Source organism: Coccinella septempunctata, chromosome 3, assembly GCF_907165205.1.
Source record: "Coccinella septempunctata chromosome 3, icCocSept1.1, whole genome shotgun sequence".
In the NCBI taxonomy this organism is placed as follows: domain Eukaryota; kingdom Metazoa; phylum Arthropoda; class Insecta; order Coleoptera; family Coccinellidae; genus Coccinella; species Coccinella septempunctata.
The window spans coordinates 42,119,907-42,137,183 of record NC_058191.1 but is presented as its reverse complement, the minus strand read 5'-3'; the positions used below and the strand labels follow the sequence as shown (position 1 = coordinate 42,137,183).

The 17,277-nt window shown below is 34.6% G+C and overlaps 1 protein-coding gene across 3 annotated transcripts; it reads left to right on the top strand.

The window, feature by feature from the left end:
* Positions 1 to 401: 401 nt before the first annotated feature.
* On the top strand, positions 402 to 17,045 carry LOC123308936 (proton-coupled amino acid transporter-like protein CG1139). Of its 3 annotated transcripts, none has more exons than XM_044891760.1 (8): positions 402 to 613; positions 4,512 to 4,581; positions 4,745 to 4,852; positions 4,981 to 5,131; positions 6,966 to 7,087; positions 13,319 to 13,403; positions 13,834 to 14,297; positions 15,731 to 17,045. In XM_044891760.1, exons 2-8 carry the CDS (start codon positions 4,520 to 4,522, stop codon positions 16,131 to 16,133), a joined length of 1,395 nt encoding a protein of 464 aa, XP_044747695.1. In that variant the 5' UTR covers positions 402 to 613; positions 4,512 to 4,519; the 3' UTR covers positions 16,134 to 17,045. The 3 variants fall into 3 exon arrangements, with proteins under 3 accessions (XP_044747695.1, XP_044747694.1, XP_044747696.1); XM_044891759.1 differs by having other exon boundaries at positions 402 to 632; positions 4,510 to 4,581; XM_044891761.1 differs by lacking the exon at positions 402 to 613 and adding an exon at positions 3,401 to 3,420.
* The last annotated feature ends 232 nt before the right edge of the window (positions 17,046 to 17,277 follow it).

Here is a 17,277-nt window from a genome sequence, read left to right as displayed (position 1 = left end):
TTCTTCAATTGATCACTTTATCAGATCTGTTTTCTACTGAAAGTTCTTATATGACTCGACATACCTTCGGAATTCCCATTTAATTCCTATTTTCACCAGATTTTCATTGAAAATTCGTGGGAATTCGATGTAAATCACGAAACCTTCTCCAAATATCATGGCCGAAGCCAACTAGGATGAAGTGCACACCCACAACATCTCCAAAAGGGGCTACCTGATAAAGGACTAATTTGTCAGTTCGTCCAGAATCTGAGTCAGGTATTTGGGGGAAGGTGATCGACGTTCGTCCTTGCTTCCCCCCATCGTGCTCCACTGTCCTGCTAACATCGCCGTCTCTCGTCAGGCACCTTCAATTAGAACTACCAAACTTCGCAACTACACAGGTACCATCTGCGGACGGGAGATAAGTCAAAGCAGCTCTGTATATATTAACGTTTGCACTTTGTGATTTATAGACAGTGGTTGAATACACGTGAACGACAAACATACGCGCATTGACGCTCGCGTGCCGGGACCGTGCGTAAATTTTTTTTTTTAGTGGGGTAGTAGTGCTCCCTCTGAATTGGAGTTGGGTTTCTCTAAGGATTTTGTTGGATAAGCGCTTGGATTAGAGGTAGAGTTTGGGAGTTTTTAATTGAATTTTTTCGTTTTTTTACATATGTTTACAATTTGAATCGATGTTGTTGACAGTTCGAATTTACAGAGGAATCGAGCTATTCTTTCATGGAAATCCATTCAGCTTCATCAACCTTTAAACATTATATGATAATTTGTGAATGCAGTAAATATAAGGACAATTTGTCACATGCCTTTCTTTAATGCAGTTATGGACAAAACAAATTTTGAATATTTCTGAAAATCTATCAATACCATAGAAAGTTTGGTAGTTGAGTTTTCAGTTATCAGTTTTCGTGTCATTCCATATCAATATATGGGAAAAATTCCACAAACAACCCTTCAAAATCTTAGATACTAGAACAGTAAGCTAAATGATATATTTCAGGAATTTGTGTCATCCATAAGAGCACCAGGAGGTATATTGAAATGCAGAATTTGTCCTCATTTGATAACCAGTATATATCTGCATCATATACAATGAATTTTGACTATTCGAAAGTTGGTTTATATATTTTATAAATCATAAAATTTTCCAATCAGTATTATTATTTGCACTTGGAATATCAAAAAGGAGTTGTTGAGTTTTGATTTTTGTGTCGACATTACCAACTCTTACAAAAATAGAGAATAGCACCTTGTGAATCAAGCAGTTAATTCCATATTTTTTTGTTTTATATGGGTTTGCTCTCACAAAACAGTAAAGACTTTTGGACTTTGCAATTCAAGATGAAATATTTGTTAATAGTTAGCTAAAAACAAAAACGTATTTTTTTTTCGATAGCATACAAACAAAGAAGCATTCAAGTGAACAGATTTAGAGGAGTAAAATATTATATATGTCAAAGTATACCTACCTTTGAATGGCCAATCTTTGCCAATAAAGAACAATCCATCTAAAGATGTACTATATTTTCCTTCAGTCCATTTCATTGAACTGAGGATAAAGCTTTGAGTTCCGAATATTGATGCTCCCTTTCAAATATACTAAACAAACCTGTATTTTCTGAGATGAGTGGATCAAAAATATCCACCCTATTCAAAAAAAACCTTATTTATTGTCGTCTACTCAGAAGTTTGAATCGTTGGAATATTCAATTAAAAAAAATGTGGAGACCGGTCCAGTGAACAGAACCAACAAATTCTCGAGCAAGAAAGTTGTCTGTCATTGAAACTCTGAAACTGGATCAGCGATAATAAAGCAAAAACTTTAATTATTCAAATTCATGTTTCAAGTTGTGCATATTTTATGGTCTGAAACTCCTAACTCAAACTCGACAACTTTAAAATTAATCGTTATTTTAATTTGGTTCCCAGAAATATCCCTGAGAAGGTGTGTTGAATTCAACTGACTTTATTCTGTGTTATTAAATCAGTAAAATGAAGAAAACAATGAGAATTCACCTTGTTGAAGGTGTAAGCTGCTTCAGTCAGTTTTCTTCATTTTGGTCTTTCTTTCTTCAATATTATCTAAATTTTATCCCAGTTTATTCTTTCATCTTCGTGACTATGCTTGGATCCACGTGCTTTTTAATTAATGCTGATAAAATTCAGACTTATTAGTTTGTTGATGGGTATTTGACTCCCCTTACCAGATGAAACAATTGTGAACTTTTCAATGATTACTAGGTGTTCCTATTCGTTTGAGACAAATATTAAAAAAACGTAGTTTCCCTTCTCTTCTTTCTGAGACAAAATCAAATTTGTGGTACCCACGACGTGAAATCAATTACCCACTTATCAATTCCTTTCGTTACGTTGCATAACAACTGAGAATTTAATCAGGGAATTATATGTCTAGAAATTGAGAGTGAAAATTCCTTCTGCTGCGGTCAACTCACATCACGCTTCTATGATTTGGTTCAACGAAAGAAAGCACCTGCTTGACCTACTACTACTACTTGTCTTAAAGGGTACATTAAGGTATCCATAAGATCGATTTATCCTTGATGTCTTGATCAAGCCTCGAATGTTTTCATTATTTCTGAAAAGAAATTGATCCCAATTTGAGTCTCCTTTCACCGGAATATCAAATCTGAATCCACTCATGAAGGACCAAATTGGATTCCGCCCGAAGGCTTGAAAAAATTAATATGAAAATTGAATTGGTGCTTCTTAAGATTCATGAACTAGGGTCTGAATTATGGGAAGACTAACAGCTTGCTATTGGAATGTTTCATCAACTTCCAATGTATACATATCCCCCTCTATCTCATAGTATAATCGGTATGAAAAGGTGCCTATTCAAAAATATCTGAATTATTGAAGATGGTACTGATGAGACAACTAAATAAAATAGTGAAAAATAAACTGTTTCGTATGGACCACGAAGTTATTACAGTCGTTCTAAAAGAAATGAATTGTAATTCTGTTTTTAAACTCATTTCCAAGAAGCTATCATTTCAGAATCAGTACTTGGGTGTTTCCAAAGTTTTATTACAGTAAACTACACAATTAAAATAATTCTGAAATTTGCAAATTAAAAGGAAACGAAAGTTCAATTGTTGGGCATCAAAAATCACGAGAACGAATTGTTCCTATCCTTGGTTTCTTCAGAATAATTTGCCACTTCCACAATTGAAAATGAGCCACTTAAACAATAAAAAATGTATTTGATGTATGTAAGGCATATTGAGTATATAATTTACTATTATTAGAGCTGGTTTATCTATTGAGTATGCTAATACACATTTAAATATCAGTTACAGTATTTATTCATCGTACAACATTGGGTATAACTCATAAGCAAAATTGTAACAGAATAACAGGTGCTCTGAAAATAAATGTTCGATTCAGGGTTGTATGGTACGTTTATTTTTATTATCTATGAAATAGTGTCTGTGCAGTACTCTTCCTACAGGTGAATCTGGTCATACTTAGACGAGGTTAGGTTCTTATAGTTCGATAGAAAACAAAATTGTCAGAAAAATTCATAGATCAATATTTTCTTTCAGTATCATCATTAGGAGGTACTTTCAGATAACATTATGTGTAAGTGTGTAATCACTAGCGACATCGACTCACATTTTAATAATCATTGAAGTAAAGTTTCCCCATATGAATTGTTCACGTAATTTTATAGTTTCAACATAGACATGATTCAATATAAATTTGGAAAGATAAACTAAGGTAGCTTGGGGGTATAGTTGTCTATCTCGAATAAAGTTCAAGAGAAGGGTTTCATATAATGGACTTTTGGAAATGTTTCATGTTTTGACATCCTGCACACATCCGTGCAATAAATTTTTTCCAAGGTAATTGAGCGTAGCCCTTAAGAGCAATATCAAGAATTATAAGCTTCCTTCATGATGCAATACCAACAATATACAACTCTTTATATTCCACTTTCACTTGCCTGCTGAGACCATAATCATTGCATTATTCTTTTTATTGCATGTAACTTGCATTATTACCTTACTATTTTTTTATGGGGAGTTTGTTGAACAATACCTCCATTCATCACAGATCTATTGATGTCCAATAATTTTGGTTTTTCTACTTATTCGTATTTATCATTTGATTCAATGAAATCGACTGAGGAATATCCATTAACTCTGAAATTGTTCGGAGAATACTTCAAACATTGGCATATTTATTTACACCAATCGAAATTTTCAAGTCTATTTCAGATGTTATCTGTATCTAATTGTTACTTAATTTCGATTCTCTTCTTCAATCTTCGATAAAACAAATAGTCCTCGTGATCAAAATTGAAATCTAAGCTGGTTGGAGTGTTTGCAAACATTCGTATCACCTTATCCAAACTGGATAGAGAGTGGGTTTTTATAGAAGTCTATAAAATGTTGAAATTAGTCCTACCACCTGCTCCATCATATACAGCCTTCATTTTATTTAGCGAGAATCTTACTGATCCATTTTTTCGTAACTTGTTCCAGACTGAACCATGGTAGAGAAAAAAATTGACAGATTTCCTTCGACGTTTACGATAGACAATTTCAGCTCAACGTAAGTACCAATTAAACGAATGCTAATGATAATAAAATGATCCATTTGAAACTTCAAAGCTCCTCCAGGTCTTTTCGAACCTTATGAATAGAAAACAGAAGGAGTAGAGCTATTTTTGTGAAAAATGATGCAGTAGATTGTAGTTAAATCGAAATATTTTTAGCACTACATTGACACCAAATGACATCAAAATACCGATTGGAAGAAAGGAGACAATTAACGAAAAACAATATGACCCTTATGAACACAGGACATTGGAGCATCCAAACACGTAGGTAGAAATTAAAAATTTATAAACGAAACCTTTTGGTGAAAAAAATGTTTCGCCTTATAGAAGCACCATTCTTGTGCTTTGAAGGATCAATGGAGGTATCTGAAAGACCAATTTTCTTGTTGCAGCTTTTCTGGTGCTCTTATACATATCCTCAAAAGTTCTATGGGAACTGGTATACTGGCAATTCCTATGGCATTCAAGTATGCTGGACTCGTAACTGGATTCATAGGAACCATGCTGGTTGGATTATTGTGTACTCATACTATTCACATATTGGTGAGTGTTTCAGTACTGATGGCACAAAAATTGTTTTATAGTGTAAGAGACCTAACACTGTCCATTCCAACAGAACTGTACTCATTCCTTTCACCAAAAAATGAACAAATAAATCCAATTTACTTCTTAGTACCAAGCAGATGAAAATTGATCTGGTTTTCATCTGAATTTCGGTACCAATCTTAATCCAACTGCTATCGTATTCCTGTTCGGTCTAAATCTACATTTTCGTTTTAAAGATATGCAAAAATTCCAACTTATCGAAGATCCCTCTTTGTTACTGTGATTAACGAGCCGAAACAAACGTATACGATATCAGGATTCCATTGTTTTTCAGATTAAAATGGGAGGATACTGAAAAATGCGCCACTTCACAGATTCCCTTATCGTTCACTGGGGAAATTCAAAACTGAAAAATTTTCTCGGTAATATTGTTTTATCTTTGCACACATCGAGTTCAGCGAGCTAGTCTCTGTTATCGCTGTATTCACGAAGGTTAGATCCTTGTGAATTGTCAATATTGTGAGTGGCTTCGGACTTATGCAATTCGTTTGTTGTTGCTCAATCGAAATGAGCAGTTTGAACTTTATATCCTTCCGTTAGATTATATTAAAAAATGGAAAAATCAAACATAAGTTTAAAATTCTTCTAATCAAAACTTTTTTTACTGAAGACGATTATTTGAAAAAGGACTTTCCCATTTCTTCATGTGCTTCTATTCTTTTGATGAAATATGTCTCGAAATTGATTGAAATTTTAAGGATAAACACCATGCAGATCTATTTTTCCAATAAAATTTTCTTTTACACTTCAAGAGCTTTAATTTTGGTCCTGGTGAGTTTTGGATGAAAAATTCAAAATGTCTAGAAAGAGTATCAAAGTTTCGAGAGATTGGGTTGCTTGGATTGATTGGATTTTGAAAACAATGGCTCGTTATATAAAAGATATATTGTTTCTTCATTAATGAAGTCTGAACCTAGTGGCTACACGTGTAGATCATCAACCATTTCATGACTTAAAAGTTCGTTTCTCTGAAATTTTTGTCATTATGTAGTTATTCAAATAATATCTCAATATGTTATAGCTGATGTGAAATGATTTTATGGGATAAACTAACAGAAACGAATAGCAACAAAACTTCAATAAGAATAGGTGGTTTAGTAAAGTTTTTTTACAAAATAGTAATATGATTGGACCAGGAATCAATTCCTGAATTTTCAGCAATCTACGAATATTATATACCAATATTTTCATATCATCTACCTACTCAATTTTAATGGAGTGGAAAATGACATGTTATGTTTTACCAATTTTTCTGAAAATTTCATGGTATGGACTGTATTCATGAAACAAAATTTTGAACCAAATTCGTCAATTGGGTATCATGAAAACTCTATAAGTACCTCCAATTTATGGACAACCTCTAAAACTTTACGGTTATTAATGTTTTGTTGCTACATACGACGTTAATGAGTGTACCTCGGTTATTGTTGAGAATTCCTGAACGAAATCAGTTGGACAACCATCGTTAATCATTGAACAAGGTTTAATGAGCAGATTTCGAATTCGTTCGAAAGATTTTGACATATTTTATGCTCCATAAAAACTGCGTCGGTTTCCAATGATAAGCGAAATTTCAACATGGGAGGAATTTAATGAAATGGATCCTTTCTGGAGTGAACGGCTGGTTTAACAAAAAAATCATCAGTCAAAGATCAAGATAATCAACTCTAACTCCTACAGAGATTCCCTCTCTTTCTTAGTTACGTATAATATGAAATTTGAGGATTTTTTTTTATTTCAACTTCACAATTTCAATGTCAATTTTTTTCAGGTTGTGGCATCTCAAAAGATGTGCATAGCCGAGAAGAGGCCTTCGATGGGATTCTCGGAAACGGCACACGCCGTATTCAAATATGGACCGAAACCCCTAAGGCCATTGGCAATTTTCGCAAGGTCAGTAATCAGAGTGAATATCAAATGTTAAAATATGCGAGACGGATATTGCATGATTGGTTATTACTCTATATAAATGAAGGCCGATTACAGATCACAAACCGATTAACTCCGAGCAGCCTCTTAATTTTTTTCTGTTGCAGCCTTATTTTGCATATTTACATCTGTTGATGTTCGAAAATGTTTCCTGGTTTGTTGTTCTCGTGAAAAATTTCCAGTCGGGAAATTTTTACAGTAAAGAACAATTATTTCTATCCAAACATCCTTTAATTTCGAAGTAGAGAGTTCTTTGCATTAGCTGATTATGAGGTATACAGGGTGGGCAAAATTCGTTGTCTACTGGGGGGATCTAGAAAACTATAAGAGCTACGAAAAGGATGACACATTTCCGAGTTTTTTTTTTCAGATAAACAGAAAATGGTGAAAACTGTAGCCTTGTACAATTCTTCGTTTTTGAGTTATTTTCAAAAATGAGATTTTGACGATTTCGAAAAGTTCTCATAACTATTTCGTCTTGAAAGAAACAGTTCTGAAACTTGAACCTTCTGAAACACTTTCATACTTAGAATCTATTGACAAAAGGTTTTTTCCAATGAAAAATAACAAATTCAATAAAAGTTTGCATTTGAAAACGAAAGTTCGCCTGCAATGATTCCAAATGAAAAGACATTTTGAGCTCGTCAGTGGATTCAGCGTAACGAAGTGCCTGTAGAAGGTTCAAGTTTCAGATCTGTAACTTCAAAGCCAAAAAGTTGTGAGACCTTTTCCAAATCGTCAAAATCACATTTTTTACTAATAATTCAAAAACGAAGAATCGTAGGAGGCTACGGTTTTCACCATTCTTCGTTTCTCAGAAAAAGAGCTCGTAAATGTGTCATCTGTTTTCTCCTAGCTCTCATAGTTCTCGAGATCCTCTCAGTAGACAACGAATTTTTCCCACCCTGTAAGTACAGAGTGAGTATTTGACTCGTAAAAATATTTTAACGGTATATTCTTGAGGTCAAAAGAAACACTTTTTCCTTCACCATTTTTTCCGATTTAGCTCGGTTTTAAAGATACAGGCTGTTGAAACACCCTGAGGGATGTAACCAATAAAAATTTAGAAAAAAATCCAACCGTAGGAAATGTTTGGGAACTGGCCGATGCTTTTGCTCAGGGCATACTCGTAGAGATAGATATCTTTAGTTTTCTGCTGTTGAACGTAGCAAAACTAGCAACTCTCATCAGTAAAATGACTGTCGATGAAATAACGACATCGAAAATACATTATTGTGGAAAATCTTCCCACACTTCTCACTTTTGTTCAAGTCTTTGGAGCTCTACCTTTCCTCAAATTTTATTGAATTATATCTGGTCAGCTTAGCACCTTCGTATAAGAAAACTAATCAGTACATGTCACTCTGAAGTATTGTTTCTACCATCGGTTATCGGAGATCCGCTCCTAGCAAAACCAGGTGAGCATCAATACAGAACTCTCAACAAACGTCTAATTTCTCTATTAGCAACGTCCAGATCGTCCGCAGCTGCATAAATTGAACCTATTCCATCTATTAACTCTTACACACTGACCTGTTCTGAATTTTGATCGGAGCAAACGGTTGTATCATTATTCGAAATTCCAATCCGTATGTGCAGTAGTCCCATCAGCAAACATGGATGGGGAAAGTTCATCGCTGCAGACTGCCTGTCTTTAAGTCTCTCGGATGGACAAAAAGCGTCGGCGATGGTCTCCTAGTTTGGTAACTACGTAATAACACGTGATTCTTCGGAAATTGTTGTCAATACAAGAGTTGTTTGTTACGGGGTATTTTGAAAAACGATCTTCTGGTTTCTGAATAAGAAATGAATGGCTAGTAAGAAGGATAATGAAATCGTGACCACTGTAAGTTATAGTGTTGTCCTGATATAGTCCAATAAATAGAATTTACCGCCTTGAAATTCTTTGAACATGAGAAAATATGTTATTCCTTCATAACCCTATTCCAAATTATTCCTAAATTCGAATCGTTAGAGCAAAATCATCATAAGCAATAATCTACAACAATTGAACATCCACGAATTTTCCCATAGAATAAGCCTAATTATTTTCAAAGCAACAACTTCATTATCATCATTCAAGATTTAAATCTGTGGACATGTAAACATAGAATCGGTTTCTCAATGTAACTAGAGAATGAATAAAAACCACAAAGTGTGTCAAGTACGACTGGATACCAGCAGTTTTGCGTATGTATAATACGAATGCAGTCCATGATGATGTGTTAATCCTAAACTTCTTCATTCTGCCAACAGTGCGAAGGTTTTCAATTGTTTAAAACGTGGGAGAATATCTTCACAAAGGATTGATTCCCAATGATTTGAAATGATGATAATTCCTGCTTAAAGTGTTTCTCTGGCCATTTCCCTATGTTTCTAAAAACCTTCATAGGACGACATCCTATAACTCCTAAACAGAATTTATTCAACACGTGCACAAAGAGCAAACGATCATTCCCCATTCCACAGCCGTATAATTATGAAGATCAGCCAAGCCCCATTCACTCTCACGGTAGATCAATATCACTCAAAGAGTCATTGCTGCTACGTAAACACAACAATCCAGCGGTGAATGAAAAAAAATTGGGCCACGCAACTTAAATGTGCAATTTCGTACGACCTTAAGCAGTTGGACAATGACTATGTTGTCATGCCGATATACAGAACGGTGAAAGGCAAGCAAAATATGTGGTTTGATACGTACTGAACACTTCCTTATTCATTATTCCATGGTGGCAAAAAAAATTTTAGAAAAATTGGTCTACAATTGGTATTAACGTTCCATTCTTGCTCAACCACAATTGGCATAAGATTTTCATTTCAATGATAGTCCAATGAACGCCAGTAAAATAATCAAAGACCTCAGAATTCTATGAAAATTCACATCCACTTAAAATATTTAAAAGATTTTGAATTGAGGAAAATTCTAGTTAACTATCTACTGGGCATTTTCAATCATTAAATGCTTGGGAAATAATAAGAAAGTACGTTCTATTCACACTCGTGTCACGACAAATTCTTTTTATATAGTTATTTTCCATTGTTTACAACTTAAATGCATTTAAATTGAGTACTTAAACGATTTGCCTTTAAGAAAAAGTCTGAAAATATTTCATAATAGAACGATTTGCTACAAAACACTCTATTGTGTATGCATTGTTGAAGCAGAAGTTCATGCTAATATAATTCTGATTCCTTCTTACTCATACAGAGTAAGTTTCAAGACTCGATAAGAATTATAACATAATTTGAGTGTTGTCCTTTTTGGAAGTATCCACACCCTAATTTTTCTTGGTACCCATAAACACCATGTGTACTTGGGTTTCCAAGAAATCCTTCGATGATTCGTATTCCAGTCATTCAATGAAATATTTCGAAATCGAATTAATTTCATTGAACTCCTCTTTGAGTGTTTCACGCTGTTGTTCGTGTAAGGACGTCGAGGTTAGACCATGAAGGAAATCCTTGAAAATGGTGAACCTTCACCAGAGATGCATTCAAGAAGTTATTTGAAAACCTGCCTCGTAATTTACGAGCTCAATGGAGTGTTGATAGAAGACGACACTTTATTGGAATTTACGAGTGTTTCCTTGTGTATTTTACAAGTTGTGGAGCGTTGGGAAAATGGAATGCTTCAGATTTAACAGTTTAGAAATATGAGCTCGTTTTTCATTGAATTGAGAAGAAATGGAGAACCTAGAAAAGATAACTTCTTCAACTTGATTTCTGATGAATGTTTGACTATAAATTCTAATACCAAACCAGAGTTTTATCTTTAATTCATTTACTTCATGCAAAAAAATTATCTCTCAGAATGTACTTTTATCGATAATTTTCAGATTTAAATCCATTTATTCGATTAGATCTAGATCCCTCAGTTGATGATCTCATAATTTCCTAGAAACATTTCATTCAAGCTCATAAAATGAGTATCATTCAAACTTTTTGTAGAATAATGGAAATAACGATGGTAGTAGTATCTCAAACTATGGGAATGATTCGTAAGAATCTTATTACATAATGGAACATCCGCTAGGAAGTGAACATTAATAAAAATTTATAATTAACCGTTTATAATATTAATTGTTCTGTGAATTACCGACAATGGGAATTTCGATTTTTAAGCTTTGTTGAAATGATATGCTTTCGTGGTTTCAACAACCTCTCATTGACCATACCTGGATGATAATTCATATTTCATATACGTGAATCAGCATCAGACAAAATAATTTCATTTTCATGCCCTTAAAAACTGAAATGTTCACTCCCTGAGTTGCAGAATCTCGGAGGAAGTTCCATACCTTCTTTTTCTACTTGTGAGTTGGCCATACTTTGACTTTACTGTATATTTGAGTTTTGTTTGAATACCGAGGAACAAAATTGATATCATTTTTCACGTGTGCACATGTGGGTCATACCGACAGATTAATGATCAAGCAAAATCAGTTTTATTTACAAAATGACGGCAAACAACAATAACTGATCTTCGAGAGCACTACTAGCACTATCTCAGTCTGATTATTCACAACACGAAATGTTCAAATTTAATCTTTCACTCGTGAAAATGCATAAGGAGGTCACACCAATCTTTTTCCGAAATCTAAAATGTCCCACTGATATAATTGCTAGTTAATTGATACCCACATCGGAACTTTCATTGATTTTATCTGGCGCTATATGTTCAAAGTGAAAATGTAAACACTGCTGACATTGAATCGATAATTTGTATTGGAACATGTACTTAGAGATTTTACAGTCCAAAACACGTAGTTCATATCTTGCAAGAGATTGTCGACTGAAACATTACTCAATAACTGATAAACACATTATAAGAAGTCCACCTATTGTTTTTTATATCACTGAAAGTGGATTAGATCCAACGATCTATGCATCTCAATGATGAAAATTACGAATTGTTTCGTCATTTTATCCATGAGTTAACTAGAAAATGAATCGCAAGATTTTCAATAGGATTGCTATCACAATGCCCTGCCCACCTATGAGTCCAACTTCAATTCATTGCAGGAAATATCCAGTCTGTATTATTTACAATCATTCAGATTCTTAGGCCTTAATTTTGAAATGTTATAAGTTTCTTGACACTGGTGATTCCAGGAGTAATTTTGGGGAGCCATAAATTCATAATTGAAACACGCGCATATCCCAGAAAAATCATCGTAGATCTGAATGTGATACATATTCTGAAGGAGCAAACCTTCTTATAATAAATCTTAGAATTTCATTCATCTCGGCACAACGATTTTTTTACTGACTTCCTTTTTGAGAATTGAGAGTACCTGGTTATCTTTTTCACTATCCACTTCTTACGACTTTACATAAACAATTCCAACTGGCAAATTTCCTGGAACAGAAGTGAAGCAGGAGACCTTCAAGTGAAAAAAAATCAAGGAACTCACGAAGCTTGTAGGATGATGGAATGATAGCCTTCGCATTCTTTGAACCATACTCGATACATCAAGTTTGACTTATCTATATCCCTTGATCTTTAATTTCCCGGAGGTTTTATGTTTTACGATAGCAATGATATGATGATAGGATTATTATTATACAGTCAGGACCTTAGAGAATGATTTTTCCATTTCACAGTCCAACAAAAATATTTACATTGTCATCAATTTGATTCGTTAGTCCTTTAATCTCGGGTTGATCGAAATCCTGCCAAAATTGGCTGATTCATTTAGGGATTATTGGAGGATTCCTAACATCTCAGACAGGATTTGGTTTAGAATGGATGGAAAAATATTAATTAACTTAATATCCATTAACTTTTTTATCATTCGCGTTCAGGTCATTGACATATAAACTATGGATTTCGCTTTAGGGAACAAAAATCATCTGAAATTTTCAATCCTTATGAAATGACTTCATATTTTTTCGAGTAATTTGATGTTAAAAAATGGAAAAGTATCTGAAATTCGAAAAATTGGGTTGAATACAACTCTGTTCAAAAGATGTCACAGATTTAGCTAGTTATTCCGAAGGTAATTTTGTTTTTTCAGTGGTGGCACAGCTGTGGTCACTATGAAAATTTAAAATGGCTGTATCTTTTCATCAAGCCCTAATCAGAAAAAATGGTAGAAGAGAAAAGTGTTTCTTTTGACCTCAACGATCTTCTCCACCTGTATTTATGTTAATCATGAACCGACTATTAATCTTAATCAATATTTTTTCCAGATTGTTCGTTGACATAGGCCTGATTCTAACATATTTCTTCGGAAATGCAGTTTATGTTGTGTTTATTGGAGATTCACTGTCACAGGTGAGTTTTTATGATGAAAATCCCAAAATACTGAAGGTTTAAAGTGAAACCAATTCTTACGAATCGATAAATACTCATTTTTTTTCATTCCGAACATTTTTACTGCTTTCATTTTCAAATAAATTCGCAAAATACTTGCGCATTCACCAATTTGCACATTTTGCTAGCATTTTCATTTTCCATCGTCCAGTATTTATAATATGGCCGTTCGCACTATACAAAGCAACATACAACGTCAATAAAGGTCGCAAAATAAGTTTTTCTGAATTATTTCTCTCTATGAGCGTCAAATCATTATTGCATCCATCATGTATGTCCGGTTGACTATTTTTCAGATTGAGGCTAACCTCAGCGATGAAATGGCATACCTCGCATAACCTATTTTTCCTCCTATCATCTTATCTTCACTTATATTTCCTACATTTTTCAGATCATGAGCCATTACTGCCCTGAACTGAAACTCGGTTCTAAAACCTTCATGCTGGCCCTGATGGTATTCCTGCTCTTCGCCTGCCAAATACGACCCCTCAAATTCCTCGTACCCTTTTCTGCTATCGCCAACATATCGATGATGGTATGTTTCGGAATCACCTTCTACTACATGATAGATAGGATCAGCGACCCCGAAGGAGAAGTAGGCAAAGCAGCCCTGTCCAAGGGTATATCTGGACTGCCGAAGTTCATGGTGACTGTTATATTCGCGATGGAGGGTATTGGTACCATATTGCCCGTTGAGAACTCTATGGTCAAGTCGAACTTCATCGGGTGTCCGGGTGTGTTGAACACCGCAATGGTGATTATAGTGTTCCTGTTTGGATCCGTTGGGTTCTTCGGTTATTACGTCTTCGGGGAGGATACTAAAGCCAGTGTTACGTACAATCTAAATGACGATGAGTAAGTTGTTTATTATAGCTGAAGGGGATTGAGCTACATTCGAAAAGACTTCTTACCTTTTCCGAATAAAATCTATTACCTTACCTTATCCTAAGGAAAAACGTTACACGAAAATAACGAGGATTTATTGAAGAATTCTGAGCCTACTATAGAACCGAACAAAATTTCAATGTCAAAATATTTTATTACTCAACATATTCTCCTCTTAATGGGATACATTTATTACATCGAACCTGCAACGTCTCTAGACCTTTCAAAAACAATGTTTCTTCTTGATTTGCGAACCAGACCTCCACAGCTTTTATTGTCTCCTTGTTGGAAGAATATTTACGACCTTTAAAACTCTTTTTCAGTTGAGGAAAGAGATGAAAGTCGGATGAAGGCAAATCTGGTGAATAAGGGGGGTGTTCTAGTAATTCAAACCCTAAATCACGAATTTTTTGCATGGCAACATGAGATTTGTGTGCAGGGGCGTTGTCCTGAAAAAACAAAACACCTCTGGATAGCTTTCCGCGTCTTTTCTCTTTAATTTTTTCCGTAGAGTGTTCAGTAATGTCGAATAGTAATCTCCGGTTATTGTTCTACCTTTATCCAAAAAATCAATCATGATTACTCCATGGCAATCCCAAAAAACTGAAGCAAGAACTTTTCCAGCAGATTTTTGGACACGAAACTTCTTATAGGTCATGGAGAACTAAAGTGTCGCCATTCCATCGATTGTTGCTTCGTTTCTGGATCGTAGAAATGTACCCAAGTCTCATCCATGGTAACAATTCGGTAAAGAAGTCTACATCGTTTTCAAATCAAGCACAGATCGAACGCGATGCTTCTACCCTTGCACGCTTTTGGTCAACATTCAAACATTTGGGCATCTATTTTGCAGCAAATTTACTCATGTCCAAATTGACGTGAACTATATGATGAACGCGTTCATATGAAATATTCAGTGCCTTCGACGGTCTGATAAAATCAATAAAATCATGTCATGAACTGCATCGAAATTTTCGGGGACTGACACAGAAACTGGCCTTCCCGATCGGTCATCATCTTCAATGGAAAATCTACCTCTTTTGAAGCTTGCAGTCCAATTTTTCACGGTCGCATACGAAGGACATTAATCACCAAGGGTATTCAGCATATCTTCGTAAATCTGCTTACCTCTTAACCCTTTTAAATACAGGTACTTGATGATGGCTCAATACTCCAATTTTTCGATTTTCACAATTTCGGTGGACATCTTCTTTCTTTTAATTTATTGCGTTACTCTGGCTCACTTTTTTTACCTCAAACATCACACTGACACTTCTAATGAGTTATTGTTTGTTATGCATGGAATTGGTCTAGGCTAACTAGATATCAATGCATCCTCGTAGTTCAATAACCATTTAAAAAGGCTTCTATACTTTCTAAAAATCTATTTTCGATTTTTCCAGCTTGGCGATGGTTGCCATAGGATGCATAAGCCTCGCCGTATCCTTAACATTCATGCTGCAGTTCTACGTGCCCATGGAAATATCCTGGAGATACGTGCATCCTCACATCCCAACCAAGTATCACAACATGGTGCAGATCGTCTGGAGGCTGATCGCGGTGATCTTCATAACGCTAATCGCCATCGTAGTGCCAGACCTTGGCACCATCATTGATCTGGTGGGCGCGTTATTCTTGGCCACCCTTGGACTTTTCGTACCGGCCGTTCTGGACCTAGTGGTGAACTGGGAGGATGGACTGGGTTTTTGCCGGTGGAAATTGTACAAGAATGTGTTGGTGATGTTGATTTCTATCTTTGCCACAGTGTCCGGTACTTATTTCGCTATCGGCAGCTTGCTTGAGTGAATGAACGCTGCAGTGTCAGAAGAGAGAAAAGAAATAAGTGAAAGACACACGCTAATGACGTACCATCGATCAGAATTGAAATTGAGACATGTTTTTCAAGAATTCAATGAATGCTCATAGAATTCGAAGGGAAAGATCACAAACAGTTTTAATGATGAACAAAATTTTATACGAATGTGATATTTCCTTTGATTATTGAATGAAAAGATTGGGAAATACAGAAATTTTAGAGGAATGGTGATTATTTCCAGTTTTTTGTGACTTTGGAGAGAGCAACTATGAGATATCACAATATTTTAACGAACACACAAGCGTGTTTCCTTTACTGAATATTTTTCTGTTTGTATTGAGCGAAAATTAGACTTTCAGATCGATAGACAGGAGTCTATATTCAATATCGAAGAAGTATTTTATGAATTTTTTCTTTGAATCATCGAAGCATTGTGTTAATGATTTTCTTAATTCTATGGACTACTAATAAAATTCAAAATATTTAACATCAACCTTTGAGTGATACCTAAACGACTTCATATATTTTAATTTTTTATCCTTTCAACATTTATATTGTGATATAACAACATAACCAACAACATTATATTTAAGTGAAACTTTTGTCAAATTTCCAGTTGGTCTCGTGACATTATTTGAATTTTTGAAAAATAACAGATTGTATATAGATGTACTTAATCCATTATTGTAATTTTATCCATCGTGTCATTTTTGATCAGATCCGAAATGTTTATTATTTATATATTTGTAGTATACGAGTGTCGATTCTTTGAAGCAAACCTGTGATCATTTTTTTTGTAAATAGAAAGCAGTTTTATACGTGAATTTAGATTATTGATTGTGTGTGTAAGGAGAGGTTGAAAATTTTCAACGAATGTGAATTAAATGTTTCAAACTGCCAAATTGAATTTTTATTCTATATTAAAATCTGAATCAATAAGGAAAAAAATATCTTGTAGGTGTTAGTTTCTTTGCAACTTTGCATATTTCAAAAAAATGGTATTTCTACTCGGGACTACTCCTAGACTCATAGGATTTCATTGAATTCTAACTGAAGAAGCTCTTCCTTATACATTTGAGTCATTAAATAAAAGAAATCAGTGTAATAACTCCATTTATTTGGACCTAACATCTT